Source organism: Panonychus citri, unplaced genomic scaffold (genome assembly GCF_014898815.1).
Source record: "Panonychus citri isolate SS breed McGregor unplaced genomic scaffold, ASM1489881v1 Contig00140, whole genome shotgun sequence".
Lineage (NCBI taxonomy): Eukaryota > Metazoa > Arthropoda > Arachnida > Trombidiformes > Tetranychidae > Panonychus > Panonychus citri.
In genome coordinates, this window is record NW_026515545.1 from 1,685,598 (window position 1) to 1,707,822 (window position 22,225).

The following is a 22,225-nucleotide window of genomic DNA, read 5'->3' on the forward strand; positions in this document are numbered from 1 at the left end:
GTTTTTCATTCATCTAATTACCTAAATTTAAATAGCTCCAATTGTCATTGAATTGTTATCCTAATCATAATCATTTCTATTTGTATTTGATAAAATTTACATTAATTATCTTATATTTAAAACCACAATTAACATAACAATTAAGTGAACAAAGTAGATTTCAATTATTTTGATTGTTTACAATTAATGGTCAACTAAATGAATCAAATTCAAAGTTTTCAATTTAAATTGTTATAAATAAATAATAAGCCAAACCTTAATTGTAGTCGAAATTGAAATAAATTGTAATTGTAATAGTTGATTAACATGGAAGAAATTTTTTTAATGTAATATTTTTACATAATCAGATTGAAGAGATTACAATTAAGTTAATAGAAAGACAAATTGATTGGATTTACATAGAAAAAAAAATTGATTAACTAATCAAGAAGAAATATTGATGAGTTCAAATTGATTGAACTGGCAGTTAATCAACAATTGAAGTTAATTGTTAAGCTTTGAGGTAAACAAAAGGTTCACAAGTCAATGGATTAATTGTTGATCAAGCAAGTGGATCAATAGATAATTGGATTAACTATTGTTATGAAAACATAAACATAAACGATCAATGAGATATTTTTGATTGTAATTAAAGGACAATCAATTGTTGTTCATCCAGTTGATTTGATTGATAAGAAAGATGATTAAATAATAATGATGATAATCAAATGAGTCCAAAATGATGATAATACAAATTAATTAAGTTTTGAATATGAAAACAGGACTAGCAGCAAATCAAAACCTCCAATTAAATTGATTACAATTAAGCTTAACAATCATCAGGTAGCAGAAGAAGAGAGAGAGAGAGAGAGAGAGAGAGAATCAAACACAATCAAAGTTTAATCAAGAATTAAATTGATCATTTAATTATTTAACAGTCGAAACGATCGGTTTTATGGTTAATCCAAAATTGATATAAACCATTGATTAACTTTTGATTAAATTGTTTTGTCCATTGATTGGATTAGTCGATTGGAGTTAATTTAAACGTAAAAGTAAGTATCGATGTGATATTGATTGTACATTTGGACTGGACTCGAACTGGTCGACGAGGGTCTCGAATCGTCTTTGAAATCGTAACAAAATGATGTATTTTGTGAAGAGGATGATGAAGTTGAACTGCGAATCCAATTAACCTAAGAATTGAGAATAGAGAGAAAAATTAAATTAGTAAATTGTACAACAATTAATAGAATAATTTTCTAACAGTTAATCCTATTAAACTGTATCATCATCTGTCTTTATAAAAGATAAACAAAAAAAAGATGAAGGAAGTTATTGTAAAATAGATGATGGGAGATGGAAGATGCTGAGGAGATGCTGATGAAGTTTCATCAACCATTTATCATTATCTTTCACCCTCATTATTCAAGGTGGGAAAATATCACACAGGGTCAATTCTGAGGTTTCCATAACCTGTATTTCATTGAAGAGGAAAACAAATGAATCAACAACAAAACAAAGTGTCAACAATAAACATCAACAGGTTGAGAAAATCTTTTCAACAAATTATCATGATAAACAAAAAAAAGAGATGATGAGATAAGATGAACCAAGAGGAAGAATGAAAAATAAGATGGAGAGGTCAAGAAGATTGACCACAATCAGAAAGACAATGGAAATAACAATTTTCTGGTACAATTAATGAGTAACCACCACATATACATCTAGGTACAGGTTGTTCAAGTTTACCTTTAAATCCCAAGTGAGAGTCGTAAGAGTGATTAGTTTTCATGCCTTTACAACAATAAAGAGCAATTAACCTTGACCGTTGGTCAGTTTGCAATTTTTTTCCCATTTTCTGTCAAAATGATTACAAAGTGTGTATTTCCCATAATGATAATACGGTAGTGAGATTTTGTTTACAGGGAAGGGAACAACAGCAAAAACCTAATCTGTTTACATGGAGTAAACAAAAAGTAACTCATCATCACCATCAAAGGAAGATGGTAAATGTTGATTAACAGTAACAATTGATATTAAACAGCAATTGAATGTATATTAATAACCACGCGACTTGGAAACAGCAAAAATGTTTCAACCATCAAAATGAATTGTTGACAATTTGTAAGTTTAACTTTTTCCTATTTCCTCAATTCTCATGACAATCAACCATCAAGATAATCAACAAGAGTAACACAAAAGTGATCCCCTAAGGGGTTGTCAGCATTTTCAGTTGTCTTTTCATAAGATGAACCCTTTTACCAAGCTCGTTTTTTCAAAGATCAGCTCAAGAAATGGGCTTGAGTGTACACACAGCTTGACCATTATGGACAATTGAAATAACTAATGAGCATATTTTGAATACTTTGCATACAAGCAAATCTAGAACTGCAAACAGATTAATACATTTTTGCAACACGTTCAGCAAAAAGGGATCAAGTTGATTATTGCCGATTGCTTTTAATTGCAACTTATTTGCAAACATATTAATGGATCTTCAAAGTCTTTGTAAACAGTAAGAAACTAGTATTGGTAAAGTGAATCTCATAAGAATGAAACAAATTCGTTGGAAGAAAAAAAAACTAACAGGTAAGAGAAACAAACTAATAACAATCAAGCATCAATAAATTGTTAACCATTTAACTTTCCACTGATTCTCTTATTGCTTTGCTAATGTGATTCCGTTTTTTTTTATGTTTCTCTACGTGTATATGCATCAATTTAAGCTGAATTGGAAAAAGCAATTTATGATAAATCAAGGTAATCATACAGAGAGAGATGAAGGTGATTCGAGGTGGGGTTTTCATCCTCATCCCTCCCACCATCTTAGGTACAATAATAATAACAAGGGACAGGTTGAAATGACTCTCGATGGTTTGTTTCATCATCTATCAGGTTCATGGAGTGTTAATGGGAGTGAGATTGGAAACTGATTGTGATAATCACAGCAAGAAGTTGAAAATTGAGGTAAATCATCATCTATTTAAACAACAATCAAATCATTTTCATCATCATTATCATCCATGTTCAGTTCAATTTACAGTTTATATTTATATTATGTTTCCAATCTTATTTCATGTTGATGGTCATTTTTGTTTACTTCAAGATGAAAGGTCAATACATATACTTATAATCAGGAAAAGTGACTTAAATTGCTACTAATAAAATGGCAAACAATTTAACATCCACAAAATAAAATGATTAACCGTGAAAGTCAATTGTTGCTGTTTAATTTTAATAGAATAACAAAAAGTTCAATCACCATATAACAAGAAATATAATCATCAAATTCAAGATCAATTCAATTCTGTTGATCAATTTTGAGTAAACAAAAACTATGAAAAATTAACTAATTTTTTTGGGTTGATTGTGAAAACCTTGCTAATCAATATATGAAAAAAAACAACCAACTAATTAGTAAATTATCCTGTCGATTATTAAACCTTGTATGTTGTTGTTATTACAATTAACTTCCTCAGTAATAATGTAACAATTTATATATATAAAGAAATTAGCAATTAACTAATTTAGGAAAATTCAATGATGACTTTCCTTTTTAAGTAATTAAATGATTACCATCAATAATTAGAAGATTAATTGAAATGATTTAAAGGATTGTTGAAGGATTAGGATTATCACCAACAAGGTTAATTTCATCTCGATGAAATTGATTGGATAAATAAAGAAACAATCAAATTTAAATCATCTCTTTAAAGTCAAATTGCAAGTGAAAGAAATTAATTAACAATTAATAATCAAACCAATGAATCTCACGGTTTATTTAAAATACTCAGTTAGTTAATCATAATGACAGAAACATCAACAAACAAACAATCAATTAATAATTTAAGTTGATTAATATTATGATTCATGTTTGATGTTAATCATTTGTTTACCTAATCATTAATGAGCTAAATCGTGATAATCAAAAGCGGATCATTGGATTTATTTATTTTTTCATTTAACTAGTAGGTTATTTTCATTGACTAGTTAAGGGAATAAATTAATTGGACAATCAAAATAGATTGTTAATTTTAATGAGATACTTTTTCACGATAATAGATTTAAATTCACCTTAAATTGTTCAAGGTTTTAAAATTAAGAGGCAACAACAACAAGAAAACAATAACCATAATTTATGAATGACTGGGTAATAATAATAAGGAACCAAGATATTGGTGATGAGGATCAAGATGAAGACGATGATGATGATCAACAAGATGATCAAGATAAACAGGTAAAGGTAATTGATATTACAATTTAGATTATTATTATTTTAGATTAACAAGGATGAAAGTTAATTCGTGATGAGACCAAATATCTTGTTCATCATCAAGTTAAATCAATTCAACAATTGATCAATTAGGTGTTGGCAAAGGTAAGAAACAAAGTAACAAGGTAAATAAGCATGTTACAGGTAAGTTACCTGTAAGAATCAGCACTTTGGTTAAGGGAAAGTCTCACAGTTTCCCTTTCTTCCTCTTTCTCTTGAAAATATTGCCCTCGGGGCATTTTCTGCGTTTTTTTTTCACAGGTAACTTTGCAAAGAATTTGCAATAAGCAGTAATCATTGCAATGGGAAGATGAAAGGTTAGAGAAACAAAATTTGAGCCAAAAAAAAAGGCCAAAGGTCATTGGTTTTTTTAAGAATCAAATTTTTTTTATTCATCTTTTTAACTCTCAAAACAATTTTCAAATCAGTTAATCCACTTAATCCAATGTAATCCAGATTATGACACACATTTAACTTGTTGACACTTGGTGTATCTTCAGGTATATATATTACCCCACCCAGCCTGAGGGTGATTTATCATTGAGTTGATTCATTAAATTGTGATCAACTTGAGATAAACCAGTTTACATTAATTTAAGTTTGGCAAATAAATTGTTACACAAACACTTAAATAAGGTAATCAAATTAACTAATTTTTTTTTACCACTTATATTTTTGATTCAATTATATTGATTATTGAATTGTATCAGTGAAAATTAAATTGAATCCAAGTTGTAACTTATCAACAAGAGGTTTCATTTGATTGTGATTAACTTTTCTTTCTTTACCTTCAGGTAATTAAAAAGTATTAATTTACTTTGAGATTTCATCAGCATTATCATGATTATCATTTCATGATAAAATTCATGTCATCATCATCATGTACAATCAACACAAAACATAGATACATGTAGTATTTGTATTGGATTACATTCAATTCTCATTCATTAATCAGTTAATTACTAATTGATACAATATTATTTAAAAATAAATACCAAGAAATGGTGTCAAAAATTCATTAATTCATTGATGATAAACAAGAAAATTTCATCTCAACTTGGGATAAAAAAAACAAACACAATCAGGAATTGAAATGATTCAGTTGATGGTCATCCTCATTAAGATGATGATACACTTGATTGTTGTAAACTGAATAAAATCATGATAAAATTTAATCAAATTAGATCGATTACTCTAATTATTATTAGTTGACTCGAATGGTTAATTACCATTAAAGTAGATAGACCGATAAACCTACAATATAATCATGAGAAATATAAAAAAACATTCAGGTATGAATTAGATTGTCAACCAAATAGATTTGATTTTTTTTTTCTCAAGCAATCAACCAATGGTGGTAATAGAGTTCTGAAAAAATCATTAATTTAAGGATGTAATGTTTAGATTAAGATAAAGTTAATTTTAAGATTAAATTTCAATTGGAAGGTAATCAATTTAATCATTATGATAACCATGGGAAATCAAGACTTTCCCTTTCATTTTTGAAAAATTCAATTTTCTCATGAGATATTGGTTTTATTACTGTTGCTAAAATATTGTAACAATTAACAATCTATTGTATTATTATCTATCTGTTAATCATCATCTTGAATCATTAATCAGTAATCAAGTGAGTTTATGATATATTGAAAACATCATAGTGGAAGAGGAAAAAAAGTAATAACAATTCAAATGAATCTTTGTTAACCTAATTGTTAACTGATTGTTATTATCTTTGAATCTTTCACCATGAAGATTAACATGAGTTAATCATTTGAAAATCAATTGCATGGATCAATATCTTTCAGCTCATTTGGAAAGGTTAACAAGGGTCAGGCTTAAACTGAATAGTAGATTAATGTATTTATTTCTGGGTACATTTTGATTATGCAAATCACCTGAATCACAGATTAATTAGCATCACTTATATTGCATCATTTTTACATGAAAATTTTCATGAACTTTTCTTGGTAAAAATTTGCATATCTTATTAATATTACTGTTCGCAAGAGGCAAGTGAGAGAGAGAGAGAAAAAAGTTCTGAATAATTAGATATTCCTGATGGAACTTGTAATTTGTTTTCTTTGTTTATTATCTTATATTTGTGTGTCTCTCTATTTGGAAAATTAGTGAAAACTTTCAACAATCAGTTGGTGAAAATGATTTTCATGGTGAATCTTTGGTTAAATTATCTAAATTATCGTCAGGTAGTAAAAGTAATCAACATGATTGTTGTTGAAAGGTAGCTGAGTTCATTATCATATCTGTAACTTATCTCATTATATGGTTACTTTTGAAAAGCTTGTCTCCTGGATTCTAAGGTAATTTAAGTTAATACTGTTTGACCATTGGATGGACACAACAGGTAATGGCATCGAAATTGATTCCCTGGAAACCACAGATTTATGGTAATCCAATAATACTATGTGATTATCTCTGTTAATGTGATTTGGTCAATTTTCAAAATCTTGGACGAAAAGTTTATTATACTGGCTAACCAACGATTATGTTGTAATAACTATTACGACAATTAGTATACTAACAATTTAAATTACTGGACAATTAAACCTATAAATATAAAGATTAGTAATCTATTTATGTCACAATTATAATTTTGGTTGATTCTTATTTGTTAAGTTGTTGCTGATTGTTATGAGCTGTTGATTACTTTCAGATTTAAGATTATGAGATTACATTGTTGTTTGGATTGAAATTGATAAAATTGTTTTGTAATAATGAGATTAGATTATTGTGATTAAGAAATAAGCAGAAAGAAAACCGGAAGAGGGTGAAAATGGCGGGCTAATTTTTTACTTCTTCTTCTTCTTGTTGATTAGGATTAAACATCCGGTGCCCTTCAAAATTTATCAGAAACACTAATTACTGAGTCAATTTGAGAGTGACAATCAACCCCCTCTAGGTTTGTTCATTGATTACAAAGAGGGAAAGGGACACTGGTTAAGAATCAAATTAGTGTGATTTTGCCATTTACTTAGCATTGGCAATCCAAGATAATGTTGATGGTGATGATGATAACAAGAAATAACATAAATACAAAAGAGGAGAGGCTCAAATCAACGAAATAGCCTCGAGGGGTTAACAGATTACGAAGGTAAAGTTAATAGATAAGGATGACGGTTGTAGTTACATAGACAAATGAAGAAGCTTCAACATTGGAGAAAATTTTCTTCAAGTTAAGGTGATGATTTTTACCCAAATTTTTCGCTCCCAAAAAGAAAGAGAGAGAGAGAGAAAGGAAATTAGTGTGCAAGTTTTACACTCTTAATGGTGATCATGAAAAAAAAAGACTTGATGCCTGAAGGCAAACGAAAAATAACTTAAATAGACTTTGGTCCATTCCCTGAACACAAAGGAAACTCTGTTTATGTTTAACATTAATTTTTTGGCTTCAGTTTCCGAGAAATATGATTCAGTGGAGGAAGATGATGATTATACTAATCATCATGATGAATATGGAGGTGGAGGAAGTGGAAGGAAGTAAGAGAGAGAGAGAGAAGATGCCAAAAAATTGTTAATTTCAAGAGAAACTCTGAAAGTTTAATTGATGTTGAATGAAGAGTAGAAAGATCAACATTCAAGATAAGAAAGTGATGTAACGTTTTGTGAGGAAATTAAAGTCACAATTAAGGAAAAGGAAATGAATTTAAAGTGTCCCCTAAGAGGGTCCAGGGTTAAATTGTAACAATTAGAAGCAACTACAAGAATATATATTAAAATTCCGGTCAAACTTGCGTTGATATCTTTTTTCATTGTTTTGGTCAAAACTGTTTACCAACAGTAAGATGAAAACAAATGGACATTCATTATAATCTAAATCATCATCATCATTAATTATTGTCATGAAACAGAAACACACTCATTCATTATAAACTGAATTCCTTAATCTTATTAGGGGGTAAAAATATTGATGTTACAAAAATGATGAGGATGCTTCATTTTCAAGGTTATTCACCAATTTATCTTTAGTCTGATTCACACACACAATCAGGAGTGAGGATGATAAATATTATCACTCTTTCTTAAGTCTTTCTTTTCATCTTCATCTTTTCCCGCTTTCAATTCTGTCCCTGATCAAAGATAATCATGAAATGGATTGAAAAAAACAAGAAACATGAAAAAAAGGAGATTCCCTAATTCCCAAGTCTCGATTAAGATTAAGATGAAAAGTCTTCTCCAATTTCAATGATAAAGATGAAAAATAATAAAATATCTTCTTCTTCATCTTCATCTTCATCTCTCTCTCCTTACCTGACCTCTGTATGATCCAATTTCCTGTCAGATTGATGAGAAAGTAAGAGAGAAAAGTAAGAGAAAAATCAACAGAATGTTTGAAGAAAAAATCAGAAAGATGAAAGAGAATCGGGAGAAGATATTTATCAATAGAAAACTAGTTACTGTTGTTATTTACAGTGAGAAGATGAAGATCAGGTTGATCAGAATCATTTTTTATCATCTTCTCTTGTTATTATTATTACTCTCTCTCTCTCTCTCTCTCTTTTCATCCCAAAGAAAAAGTTTTAAGTTCTAAGAAATATTTTCTTCAAGGTAACTCCCATTTACCTGTTAAAATATTTGGCTAACCAGACACATTTACTATATAAACTATGTGATTGAAATAACTCCCATTCACTCATATTAAATATCTGAATGTTGATTTATTTATGATGGTGAGAGAGAGAGAGAGAGAGAGAGAGAGAGAGAAAACAATCACAATTAGTTAATCACACAAGAAAATTTAATCTCAATGAGCTACTTGCATGAGTTGTTTCAAAGTAAAACTAACATGATATTAACGGATAATGATTATGATTAAGGTTATATTGTGACAGAATTTTAAATATTCTCACAGGTTAATCATCACTGAAGATGATTAACATTATCTTCTCATTGAATTTCTGAAAAAAAAGATTCATCCATAGATGATGAGAAGAGTAAATTATTATCATCATCATCATTCATCAAAATGTTTGACATTGTAGACTTACCTGTTTTCCTCAGTGTAAAATGTTGGTCCAATTGCTATTGAAAATTATCATCTAAATGATGATTAAGAAGATGATGATGATAATAATACCTTAGGAATCTGTTAACTTGTTAGTAAATTGTTTCCAATTGTTCAGAGTGAGAGGTTTACAATCATTTTATCATTTCTTCCTGAACTTGAATCTTATTTTCTTCATTATTATTTATGATAAATAGTAATTGTTATCTTGTCATTCAATTTACAATCAAAATCTATTGCTTATCATTATCAACAATCAAAGATACACTTAATCACAATCAAAATATTCCAATAAAATTTTCAAGGTTTTAAGTTGAGAGTATGCCTGGAGTAAGATTATTTAAATCATTTGCTGATTGATTGTCAATATTGATTAAATATCTTTTGCTAATCTTGAGCAAATCAGGGATTATCATAGATTTTCATTGTTAAATCTGATGTGATGATTTATCAACAATTAACTTGATTGTTTGTTAATCAAAAGTGTATCAATCGTTTGAAGAAATCATAATATTGAGCAAAAGTGATTCAATCTCCCTGGTGAATCATGATTAAAATGACCAATCAAATTGCTTCTGTTTAGTTAATTGTTACTAATTTAAAGACTGATTAATTGTTATTGTATCTTTTAAATTGTAATTGATAAGATTTATGTATAAATGAAAACAAGTTTAACAAGTGACAGTGTTTTGGAAAATCAATACACTGGGTGTAATTGATATCATCTAATTACAATTAACGGACAATTAAAATAAATTGACGGCCTCTTCCTTATTTCTTTGTAACAATTGTAATTATATATTATATCATATCAATTTATTAATATCCAATTCAGAGTAACAACAATCAACTGATTGTGGATAATTGATTACAAGGAAACCTTAAACAATTTTGTTTCCACAAAGTAGCAAAAAGTTAATTGTTGATGATAATCAGTGAAAACTAACATTTTAAATCAATTGTTACAATTACTTTTTTTTGATTGAACTCAAATTAATTACATTTATCTGAGATTTTAATTATCTCTGTGGTTTCAGGGTAACAATAAATGTAAATAAGATGATTACAAGTGTATCTTAATTGTAACAGACCAGAAAAAAAATTAGTTTATCAACAACAATCAATGACTAATTAGCTAAATAGAAACAATAATCTTGTTAAGGTGACACTTCCGCTAATAACAATTAGCTTTGTCATTTAATTACAATGTGAGAGGTTAATTAGTGTTACAAGGAAGCGATGTAATCAACAGTAAACAGAAACTAGATCAGAAAGTAAAGATTAACAATCAGAAATTGAGAGTTAATCACTTATTGGATTGCAAAGTTAAATATGATTGAAAACAATTGAAAGTGAGAGTTAATTTTAATCAAGAAGAAAAAAAAATCAAATCGTGAATATGATTTTGTGTGTTAGGAATTGAAATTGAAGAGCGGCTTTGATGGGAGTCGGGGAAAAAAGGTTGGCCTGAAAGTGGCCTCAAGAGATAGGGAACAAAGAAGCTTGTTTATTAAGAGCTAAGAATCAACAATCAACAATCAACAATCAAACAGCAACTTTTTTTGCGAGAAAAAGGAAATTTTTTTCTTCAACTTCTGTAACAGAAACTACTTTCAATTGAGACAATCAACAGGTAATAACATTTAAATTGTAATCACAACATGATTTAGTAATTTAAATCACTTATCATCATATGAATGATAAAGAAAATGATTTTCCATTTCATCAATATTATCATCATTGTGTATCTTCATTGATTATGATGATGATTATGATGATGGCTGATCAATAGAGTCTTCATTAGGAAATAATTTAATCAACAATTTAAATCAAATTGCAATTATATGTATGATTAAATAACAAGAAAAAAAAGGGAAAGTGTATTTCTCAATACAATGCTGTCAATTAAATCACCAGTATAATCAGATTTAAATTGTTGTCTAATTGTGTGAAAGCTTTTAAATTATTTTTTTGCGCTCTGACGTTGATTGGTAATCGTTGATGATTATCAATGAATTCAAATCAAATTTAGATGCAATTTAACTCAGCGTGAACTTTTTTGCTTCATTATATTCAACTGAAATATACCTTTAACAGTAAAAAAGATTCACAATTAACTAATTAACTAATTAAATCACTTGATTGTCACTATATTCACTAATTTAATACAACGACCTTTTAATAAGGTATAAAAAAAGGTTATGGTTAATGAGATGATGATGTTAAATGTATTATTACAATTTGAATATCTAATGATAATTAAACTGTTATATTATTTTTATATGATTTAGTTAATTGTTGATAGAAAAAAAAATAGTAAAATAAATCAACTAATTGTCATTTCAATGTCAAAATAAAATGAGGATCATCTTGATAACTTGAGTGGGTTTGTAATATTTGATTGTATTATTAATAAAATGGAACGAGAAGAAAATAACAATCAACTAATTGTAAACAAGAAAATAAATGAAGGACAATTTAAATTGATGTTATGATCGTTTTTTCATCTCAAATTGTTGTGAAACAACAACTCAATTAATCAACATAATCAACAATTGACCATCATAATTAAGATGAAATGTAGTAATGAAAAAATTTTCGAATCAAAATTGTGACAATTAAAAGACGATGATACAGTTAATTGTTTGCTGGGAAGAAAAGAAATTAATCAAATTAACTTACCTTTCTTCGTTGGATTTGTTCCTCATAATTAAGTCGTAATTGGAAATAATATATTTCTCCTGATGTCCATTCTTTCTGAATCATCAAGGGTAATTCGTTCTCATGTAATCTCCTCTCCCCTGAAAGAAACAAAACCAAATTAACTTAATTGTTATTCAAATGATTGATTAAACTAATTGAATGTTTTACATAAAAACAAAGTATCAAAAGGATAAGTGATTTAATATCAACGTAAGGATAAAATGTTTTTATTTCATTTCAATGGGATAACTAATCTAATTGAAATTGTTCATTCGTTTGGATAGATATAAAGATAATTAAATGTTTGTTTTTCTGACAACAATTAGAACAATTTAAATTGTTAACTTACACTTTTTCTGAGGACAAACTTCATATAATGCAAATGAAGAGACCAATGAATCTGAATCGTAACAATGAAGTAACAATTGGATAAGCTCAGCGACATTGGTGTAATCCGATATTAGAAGACTTTTATAAAGAGACTTTAAGAGAAGAAAAGTTTTTTTTTCAATTAGAATCACAATTAATCATTAATTTAAGAAAGAGACAATTTAATAATTTATATTATTTTTATGGTAAATTGTTTCAAATTGAGCAAATATAAATGTTATCAAGTAAATTATGATAACTTACCGCTGACATTAGGCAACTGTCATAGACTTTGACCAATCCACCTCTTCGGGTTACAAGTGAGAATCTAGAAGTTGGGAAACAAACAATTAATAAATTGTTACAAATAATTAGTGTCACTAAAATTTAAGACAAAAAAATTGTTTTATCGGGTGAACAAAAAAAAACGGGACAAAAATGGTCACAATTTTATCTATCTCTTAACTGGACCATCAAGTATGTCAAGCAATTACACTTGGTCGAGTCTAAGATTAAGATATGATCCTGTTTCCTGTTATATGATCATCATCTTCATCATCTTCATCTTCATTCTCATACTGAAATTGTTATACTAAGAATGTAAGAGAGATGAAAAAACAAAAGAAGATGCGACAAAAAGATGAGGATGATAAAGTTTAAAAGGATAATTTAGAAAAGGAAGAAGCCCATTTAGAGATTATCTCTAAAGATGAAGATTTATCTTCTTCTTCCTTGTGGGTGTTATATTGTCACTTATCGTATTTACTTGATATCTTGGTGTGGATACGATTCTTGAATCTGAGCTGGACAACTCAGATCATCCAGAACAATAACAGTTCTAATGGGTGTTCCTGATGAAAGAGAAAACATTTTATCGATTAGATTTTAATTGCTATTATTAGAACAAGTATTGATCTCTTAATATTGGAAATGTTCTCATTACCTGTTCGACGAATTGTTATTTCCATGGTAAAGTAAAATAGATTAGGGTCTGTGTGTTTCATTCGGAATTTATTCAGTAACATGGTGACCATTTCACGACATGTTGTTACTTTTGACACTGAAAGAGTTTTATATTCAACGTCAGGGCACAAAACTTTTGCATAAACTTTCACAACAAACTGTAAATTTAATTGAGATACAACAAGTAGAGAGAAAAAAATTAATTAACTTAATAAAAGTGACTTGTTAATTGTTTAAGAGTAATGTCAACGGTGAGAAAGTTAATATTTCATTTGAAACCACTTCATGAGCAATTAATTTAAAAGATTGACCCAACGAGGTAAATAGTAACTGGTCAGTTGCCCACACATCATAGAGAGATGGTTAATTGTGTAAACTCAAGCTAATTGTTATCACACTTTAACAAACTATATCAATTTAGCTGGTCATTACTCTCAATTAAAATTACTCAGAGACAAATTAATAAATGACTTGTAAGTAAGATTAAGTTAGTAATTTGTATTAATGGAAAAATATAACTAATTGTTTGGGATTAATTTTAGGTATTGAAGTTGATGGACAATTTTGTTTCTTTTTCATTTAATTTCCCTTTAAATTAATGTCAAGTTAAACAATTAGAATCACAATTAAGCGGTAAAAGAACAACAAATTGTTACCTGTTCATTGAGGGTCACTGAGATTCTGTCCATGTCCAATTCCAGAGAATCAGCTGAAGAATTGAGTGAATCTTTTTTACTCTTTCTTGGTGTCATTTTTTTCCTCAGTATTATTTCACTTGAACACACTAATTGTTGACAGTTAAAGTTGCAATTAAATTTAATTCACAATTAGAAGCAAAAAAAAACAGTAAAAAAGAAAAAAGAAATTTTTTGTTGTTGCTCATTCAGGTTCTCAATTTAATTTGAATTCCAAAAATTTAAACGAAAAAGAATAAAAAATTCAAACTCCTCCTTCTTTTCTCAGCGACATCTAGTGACCTTTTCAGGAGAGTTTCTCTCGTGAGTGGTGAGTTTTTCCAACGATCATTTTCTGATATTAATAATAATCGTTGGTACTTTTAATTTTGAATGTATATGGTGGAAAGTAATAGAATTGTTGAAATCAAAAACTCGAAAACATGATAAAAATATCAGAAAATAAGCTCATGTAAGGTGAATGTTCAATTCGGGGCCGTAGACTACCAATTCAGTGGTAAAAATGTACAACGAGTTTTTCCCTCGGATGCTAAATGAAAACTGAGATTTTATTTTCTCTTTAATTGCTACGAATTTTTTGTTAGAATTTTCTTTTTGGTGATTCGAAATCGTTTAGATTGTTAAAGTAGAGAGTGTGTGTGTGTCTCTATTTGTTTATATGACATAAATGTCGTAAGTAAATATGTACTTGAGATAGAAAAGAATCAAAAGAAAAAAGGAAAAGTAAATGATAGTTTGGGTTCGTGAATAAGTTGATTACAATTGTTGAGATTTAATTTGATTACATTGATTAATAATTAGAATAATTCTTGTGAATTTTTGTCAGAATGTTAAACATAGGATGTAATAGTTTTCAATCCTTTTAAAGGATAATTCAAATGAATAAGAAGTTTTTAAATGATTGCAATTTTAAGGAAATAATTGAATTTTGATTGCGTTAAGTTATGATTTAAATGTGGAAAATTGATTAATGATTAAATTAGAATCTCCCATTTCCCTGATAACACATTTGTATCACCCGATGATTTCAAGACATGAACAATACAGAGATTCGTCACTGATTAGAATGGGTCAACTAACAATTAAATATGAATTTTTTCTCTTCTTCTTCTAATCATTTGATTAGTTGAAATTAAATGAAATTTTGTTGCACTGGAGAGATTTAGTTATATGTGAAGATGATAGTTGATGATGATGGTTGGGAAATGATTGATGATTGATTAAGTTTCATTGGTGAAAAGCCAATCAGAGTTTTGATTCGATTTCTTTAGTTTGGACCAAGTTTTCTTGTTCAGCGGTAATCGAGCAGGTCGCAATTTAAAACTCGACGAATGCTTTATAACGGGTTGAGGTATTGGACTCTGAGAATCTGAAGATGCAATTGATTTCTCTTTGGAACGATTAAGTCTGTCTTTCCATTGGCTTTTTAGAATTCGATCAATCTTATTTTTAACAACATTACAATCTTCATCAAATTGATCATCACAACAGTTCATCATGATGTTTGTGTAATGTTTGATCAAAGAATGATGAGAACATGATGATGAGAGTGATGATGATGATGAACAACGAGAAATTTGACCACCACTATCTCCAGCATCTTCCCAATCACAATTCAATCTATTAAGATGATCTTCACTTTCACCAGTTGCATCGTTAATTTTGTTGGTGTTAATTAATTTACTTTCATCTTCTTCTTTAACAATAGTTGAACTTTCTTGAGGATACATTTTTTTGATCGACGACCAAATCGTTTCTTTCGAGCTTTCTTTTTGGTTATATGAAGATCACCTGTGGATGCTTCACTTAAACCCTTTTCATCAGCTATTTCATCATCATCATTATAACCTCCATCATCTGATTTATCATCCAATTTATCTGATCCATCTGACAATGGTGAATTACTTGATTGATCACTTATTGGTTTTACATTTCGTCTCTTTCTACCACGATTACTTTTCTTTTCAAAATTAGAAGTTTTCTTTTTATCACCACCTTGTTTACTCGAAGACGAATTATTCTAATGAAAAAGTTTAGAAGAAAAAAAAAATAAAGATACAAATTAGAAAATGATATAAATTTAAAAAGACAAAGAAAAATAAAACAATAGATTCAATTTAAGGTTTGAATGTTTACAAGGAACAAAACAAGACTAACCTTTGTCTTTGACCCTTTACTCTGGGTCTCTTTTGATGACACCTCTAATTAACAATTAATAAAAATTAATTAATAATCAAATTAGTTAAAAACAATCGAAAAGACAATTAAAGTTAAAGAGAAAAATAAAATTAACAAAATATTTGTTTACCTTTTTTTGGTTGATCTTCAACTGTATCAACAGTAACATCGTTAAGTTTTTCAGGTGGTCGCCAAACAACACGAACCCGTTGGACTCGCCTATTACGATTTGAGAAAATACCCTTACCAGGCCAAAAAGACATTGCTAATTAATTAATTCTCTCAATTAAAACAAAGGAAAACAATTAAATTAAACAAAAAATTTATCCACGAAGTATCAAAATAAATCAAAAAAAGATCCAAAAATATCTGATCCTAAAAACGAATCCAAAAGAATCGCAAACAGCGACACCTGGCGATCTTTCACTTAACCGAGATTCTTTTCCCTTTCTTATTGTGATTCATGTCTTTTTGTTTCCTTGATTAGATTTAATTGATTGGTTATTTTTTCATTGATTATTGATTTTTTTCTTCTAAATTTAGTTTGTCTTTTAATTAGTTACCCTAATTAGTTGCTGTTGAATCGTAATCATGTGTAATCCTCGGTCAGAAGTTGCTAATCAGCAACAGGCTGGCAATGTGGATAACGGTGGAGAGGCTGGTCAGAGGCAAGGTAACTCTTTTTGGGGAATTGCTCGTGATATTGTTGTCAGATGTGTCATTATGTATTTTGTCGTAAGCTTTTTCACCAAGATGCAACAACCTAAATCACCCTCATCATCATCATCATCATCATCATCATCGGGAGGTCCAGGAATAAGTCATGAACCCTCAACAAATTTATTCCGTAATGGAACCTTAATGGATCTTTATGTATTTATAAATGAAAATCCATCTAAAGTAAATTTTGATAATCCTGGTGAATTAAAATGGATTCAAAAGGAATTAATTTTTGGTGATTGGAATATTGGCCCTAATCAGCAAGGTTTCATTGAATTTGATACAGATTTACCACTTTCAACTAGAGTCCAAAACAATGGTACCATTTACCTTCATGTTTATGTAACCAAAGCTGGACATCATCCTAATCCAAAGGATCCAAAATATTCGGAATTTTTTACTATCCATACAAGTCACCAATTAAATAAATATAAAAAGCGTCGCTACTCAAGTACGCACAACTTATTAACTGGTCAAACATCAGCTTCCAAAGAATCCATTGAAAAGGTTGCCCAGAATATCAAGGAAGAGATAATCTCCCATTGGCATCCCAATTTAACCATCAGTGTAATTTACGATCAAACACCTTGGGTACAAGGTCGAGTTCCGTCACCTTTTGATCAATATATTAAATTTGAACCCACGTCAGGTAAATATTTTCCAGTTATTTACCTAAATGACTATTGGAATCTTCAACGAGAGTATCAACCTATCAATACAACCTTGAAGTAAGTAAAGCTTATTAATCCTCAAGTTGCTTCATTAATTAATCATTCAAAGAATCAATTTCTAATTCATTTTTATTTTTTCTCATTTATTCCTCAGGTCAATTCCTCTTCATCTCACTTTCCAACCTTTATCTATGTTTAAATGGCAACTTTACATTACTCAGTCTATGAAATCTCAATGGAACAGCATTTTGGGTGCTGACATGATGGAAGAGTCTGATAGTAGTCAAGACAGTGTTAAAGAAGCTCTTCTTGAAACATCGCCCATTCTTTTAGCTTTAACTATAATTGTTTCCATAACTCACAGTATTTTTGAATTTTTAGCTTTCAAAAATGGTAATATTTTCCTTTATTTAATGGTCGATTTTATCTAAATATTCAAACTTTCATTTATCTTCGATAGATATTCAATTTTGGCGTAATCGTGAATCTTTGGAAGGTCTTTCAGTCCGATCGGTATTTTTCAATGTTTTCCAATCTGTTGTTGTATTTCTCTATGTTCTGGACAATGATACCAATACAGTTGTCAGAATTTCCATTGGAATTGGTTTACTCATTGAAATATGGAAATTACCTAAAGTAACTAACATTCAAATAGATTATCAAAATAAACTATTCAACATCATTCCAAGAATCAAGATCGCCGATAAAGGATCTTACGTTGAATCGTCTACAAGACAATATGATACAGTAAGTTAATCTTTCTTAATAATTGTAATAATTTAGCATAAATTTCTAATTGTTTCATTCAATTTTCTTTAAATCTTTAGTTGGCTTTTAAATATCTTTCTTGGGTTGTGTTCCCATTATTTGTCGGTTACGCTGTCTACTCATTATTATATGAAGAGCACAAAGGATGGTATTCATGGGTTCTGGGTATGGTTTACGGTTTTCTATTAACATTTGGTAAGGATAATTTTTGAGAAAATATCAAATATAAAATCAATCAATAACTTTACTAATCTATTGTATATTTTTTTTCCTCTAATCTAAATAGGTTTCATTAGTATGACTCCTCAACTTTTCATCAATTATAAATTGAAATCTGTTGCTCATCTTCCATGGAGAATGTTAACTTATAAGTTTCTCAATACCTTCATCGATGATATATTTGCCTTCGTCATTAAGATGCCCACCATGTATCGAATTGGTTGTTTCCGAGATGATATCATTTTCTTAATCTATTTATATCAACGGTGGATCTATAGAGTTGATCTTAAACGGGTTAACGAATTTGGAGTTTCCGGTGAAGTGATGGATAAAAAATCTAACGAATTAAAAGATAAACCAATGGCTGCAATAAAAGACAAAGATGAAGATGAAAAGGAAAAGGAAAATGTCAACAAACCAGAAGAAAGCAAAAAAGACCAATGATAAAATCTCTAACATCAAAACTAATATTAACCATGTTTCCAATTATCATTGATTAGATGATGATAGTCATAAGAAAATCAAATCAATTTGCTTTTTGAAATATCTACACACCGGAGGATAACAATTAACTATCCTCGATTATCCTGTGAAAATCTTGAATTTAAATAAAGACAAGAAAATCAACTGAACTAGTCAGTTTGTCATTGTAAAGATTTCTTTTTTTTCTCATGTAACGATTTGCTAATTGTGAATTTAAACCTTAATGTCCCTTTAATTGTGATTTGAAATTATAAATTATTGTGGTTTATAACTAATCCAGTTTCTCTCTTTCTCTCTCGAAAACTTTATTACCTTCTAATTGTCATGAAAAGTAATTGGAGAAAAAAAAAATGGAAACGAAAAAATTATTTGCAAAGTAATTTGAATAATGTTTTTTAATCCAATTTATAAATTGCGAAGAAATAAATTATTGTATTGATTTAATTGATTGTTTTGGTACGAAAAAGATCCCAAAGTAGAAACGGCACAAAAAGTTTTCGACAATTTGTTATAATCGGTGGGAAAATGATCTAACAAGAAGAGAATGACAGAGTAAAATGATCAGTTTACCAACGAGATGATCAGTTAATTATCATTTCTAATTGTAAATCATTTTCGATTCCAATTTATGTACATTGAAGTTTTAATTGCAATCAGAACGAGTACTTTTGATGAACTTTTTTATCGGCATTCATTGTATCATCGTGAGGGATTTCATTTGCCTATTGAAGAGATGGAAGCAAACACAAATTAGATAATCAAATTGATTGTTGGCCAAAGAAATTGATTAATTCAACTTACCCAGACTGTTTTTTCAACTGGGTGGGGAAACGGTGGGACTGGATGAGGTATTTCAGGCTCAGGTAATTCTGCCCCGGGCGGTGGAGGTGTTAAGATCTTTCCTGATCCCGGAATTGTGATCCCAGTGAAAGTGGTTTCGGTTGATAAATCATCGGGTTGTTCAGTTGAATGATCAATGATACTTGGAATTGATGGAATACCAATGATTGGACTAATTGTCGGTAAATTGGGTTGGCGAGTTGAGTAATCTGAGGTCACAACTTTCGGGTCAACTGTTTGAGTGGTCCATGAAATGATTGGTTGATGGGTACTTGTTGAGTCGACAATTGGTTTAATTGTTGTTTCCTCACCATCTTCATTGTTATTATCATTTTCATCATCTAAATCAGTTGGTGTCATTGTCGTTGTTTGATCGAGAGGCCAAACACCGCCGCCGATTTCAATCTTCTTCTTTTCATTTGTTCCGTCGATTGAAATTTTGTCACATTTGTATAACTTTTTAAGAGAGGAAATGTCACTTGGGGTCATCACATATTTATAACCAGGATCTTGAATTGTTGTGCCCGAAGGGTTGATTGGTGTCATCGTTTGTGAATAACCATCACGAGAGAAAGCGGTTGACCCATAGATCATGATTGAATTATAATCGAAATCTGTGAATAACTGATTCTCCCAATCATTGAGCTTCTGGAATTGAGGATAAGCTTGAGGATCAATATTCTGATAATTAATACGAAGGAAGCGATCACGATCCGATCTACTATGGTGATGGAAAAACCCTAAGGCATGAAGAAGTTCATGAATAACGACACCGGGTACATGACAACCTCTTCCTAGAGACAATTCCTGAGAACCACCTTGACGTCCAACTTGTGAATAGCATCTAAATATTAAAAACAATTAGCGAATAATCAATCAAATTAACTAATTTTCTCTCAATCTTCTTTTATCAACTAACCCTTGAGATTGGTACATGAAGACGAAATCAGATTCGTGAGTCTTTTCCTTGAATTTTATACAACCCGAAGTCATTTGGGTTATGTGGTCCATGGCTTGTTTGATTAGTGAACGTTGATTCTCTGGATAATTAAAACAACAATTAGATAGATATCAAGAAAGAAACGGGAATAGTTTAGATGAAACAAAAAATCCAAGTCACTTACGAAGAGAAGAGTCGATTGTGTAAACGACTTCGCCGTTAGGCCAAAGGTAGCCCGTGTCAACGATTGCATGATAAGGTGAAGCTTCAGATGATATATTTGTCTGTAAACAGAAATTAAATCAATGGATTACTAATCAAATAGAATTACAATTCGAAATGAGAGATAATCTTATTTGTAAAAGAGGAGAGAATATGAGACGATAGGGAAAAGAGATGATTGAGAAAGGAGAGTAACAATTAAGAGAAATTAGCGAAAATTAAACGAACTTACCGATGGATAAGAGCCCAAAATGTCACCTTCGAACTTGTCCAAACTGTAGAAAGCCTTAGGATCGTAAAGTCCATTTGTACTTTCGACGAGATTTAATTTTCCTTGTTGATTGTTTTCCTTTAAAATCGGTGCTCCAAAAGAGGTAAAGGTTAAAGTACAAATAATTACGATAATTAACTCGATCATATTGTGATTAGTTAATTGTTAGACTGAAGAGATAGTTGACCAAGAAAAAGAGATTAGAACAATATTTTCGGTAAAATCTTCGTTTCGAGAAATCAATCAGAGAGTTTGAACCTTAGGACGACAATTAATTTGGTGGGGAAAAAATTCGAGAAGAAAAAATTTACAATTAGAAAGAGTTAATTTCTCTGTCTAAAATCAGGAGATTATTTCTTTTCTTCGTTTCATAAATACGAAAATCGTTAATTGTTGATGTTACTCCAATCGAGTGACATTCTAAATTAATTGTTCCAATGTCTCTTGATTGGATATATATTGTCAATTAAATCATTTGCTCCTTGACAAAGATTATCGGGAGTATGAGAGAGTCGAGAACACATAATATGATAAATCACAAGGAACAGAGAGGAAAAGAAAAAGAAGAAGAAAAAAGTAACAATTAGAATTGATTGTTGATCATAATGGTGGATAGTTAATTAATTAGAGTACAATAAGCGGGTCATTATTGAATCATGGGTAAAGGTAAACCCATGGTATGAATAAAATTAATAATCAAATCAATAGACTGAATCACAATTAAAGTGAATGAAAATCACGAGTTGTTTTGATTTTGTTTTTGATTTCTCCATGAAATTACCTTTAACAATTAACTTAATCATCATCATCAACAACCAATCAAACCGAATCGTCTCTCACATTGAACTGTCTCCTTGTGTCCCTGAATAACAATGTTTAATCATCATCTAATTAACAATCAAATA

At 29.6% G+C, this 22,225-nt stretch overlaps 3 protein-coding genes and 1 pseudogene across 3 annotated transcripts; 1 reads left to right on the forward strand and 3 right to left on the reverse strand.

Annotated features, from left to right (window-relative positions):
* Positions 1-301: 301 nt before the first annotated feature.
* On the reverse strand, positions 302-14,220 carry LOC128394944 (uncharacterized). The gene is made up of 7 exons (XM_053355322.1): positions 13,970-14,220; positions 13,294-13,471; positions 13,117-13,201; positions 12,615-12,678; positions 12,331-12,463; positions 11,961-12,079; positions 302-1,175 (listed from the first exon to the last, which is right to left on the reverse strand). The coding sequence occupies exons 1-7, from the start codon at positions 14,063-14,065 to the stop codon at positions 1,023-1,025; spliced, it is 828 nt and encodes a 275-aa protein (XP_053211297.1). The 5' UTR covers positions 14,066-14,220; the 3' UTR covers positions 302-1,022.
* A 536-nt stretch (positions 14,221-14,756) lies between these two features.
* LOC128394943 (uncharacterized) lies at positions 14,757-16,537 on the reverse strand (annotated as a pseudogene).
* An 88-nt stretch (positions 16,538-16,625) lies between these two features.
* On the forward strand, positions 16,626-19,196 carry LOC128394940 (putative lipid scramblase CLPTM1). The gene is made up of 5 exons (XM_053355318.1): positions 16,626-17,634; positions 17,732-17,970; positions 18,038-18,324; positions 18,405-18,540; positions 18,632-19,196. The coding sequence occupies exons 1-5, from the start codon at positions 16,778-16,780 to the stop codon at positions 19,006-19,008; spliced, it is 1,896 nt and encodes a 631-aa protein (XP_053211293.1). The 5' UTR covers positions 16,626-16,777; the 3' UTR covers positions 19,009-19,196.
* A 216-nt stretch (positions 19,197-19,412) lies between these two features.
* On the reverse strand, positions 19,413-21,992 carry LOC128394941 (zinc metalloproteinase nas-6-like). Its single transcript, XM_053355320.1, has 5 exons — positions 21,282-21,992; positions 21,012-21,111; positions 20,807-20,927; positions 19,849-20,731; positions 19,413-19,769 (listed from the first exon to the last, which is right to left on the reverse strand). The coding sequence occupies exons 1-5, from the start codon at positions 21,465-21,467 to the stop codon at positions 19,701-19,703; spliced, it is 1,359 nt and encodes a 452-aa protein (XP_053211295.1). The 5' UTR covers positions 21,468-21,992; the 3' UTR covers positions 19,413-19,700.
* Between the last annotated feature and the right edge of the window lie 233 nt (positions 21,993-22,225).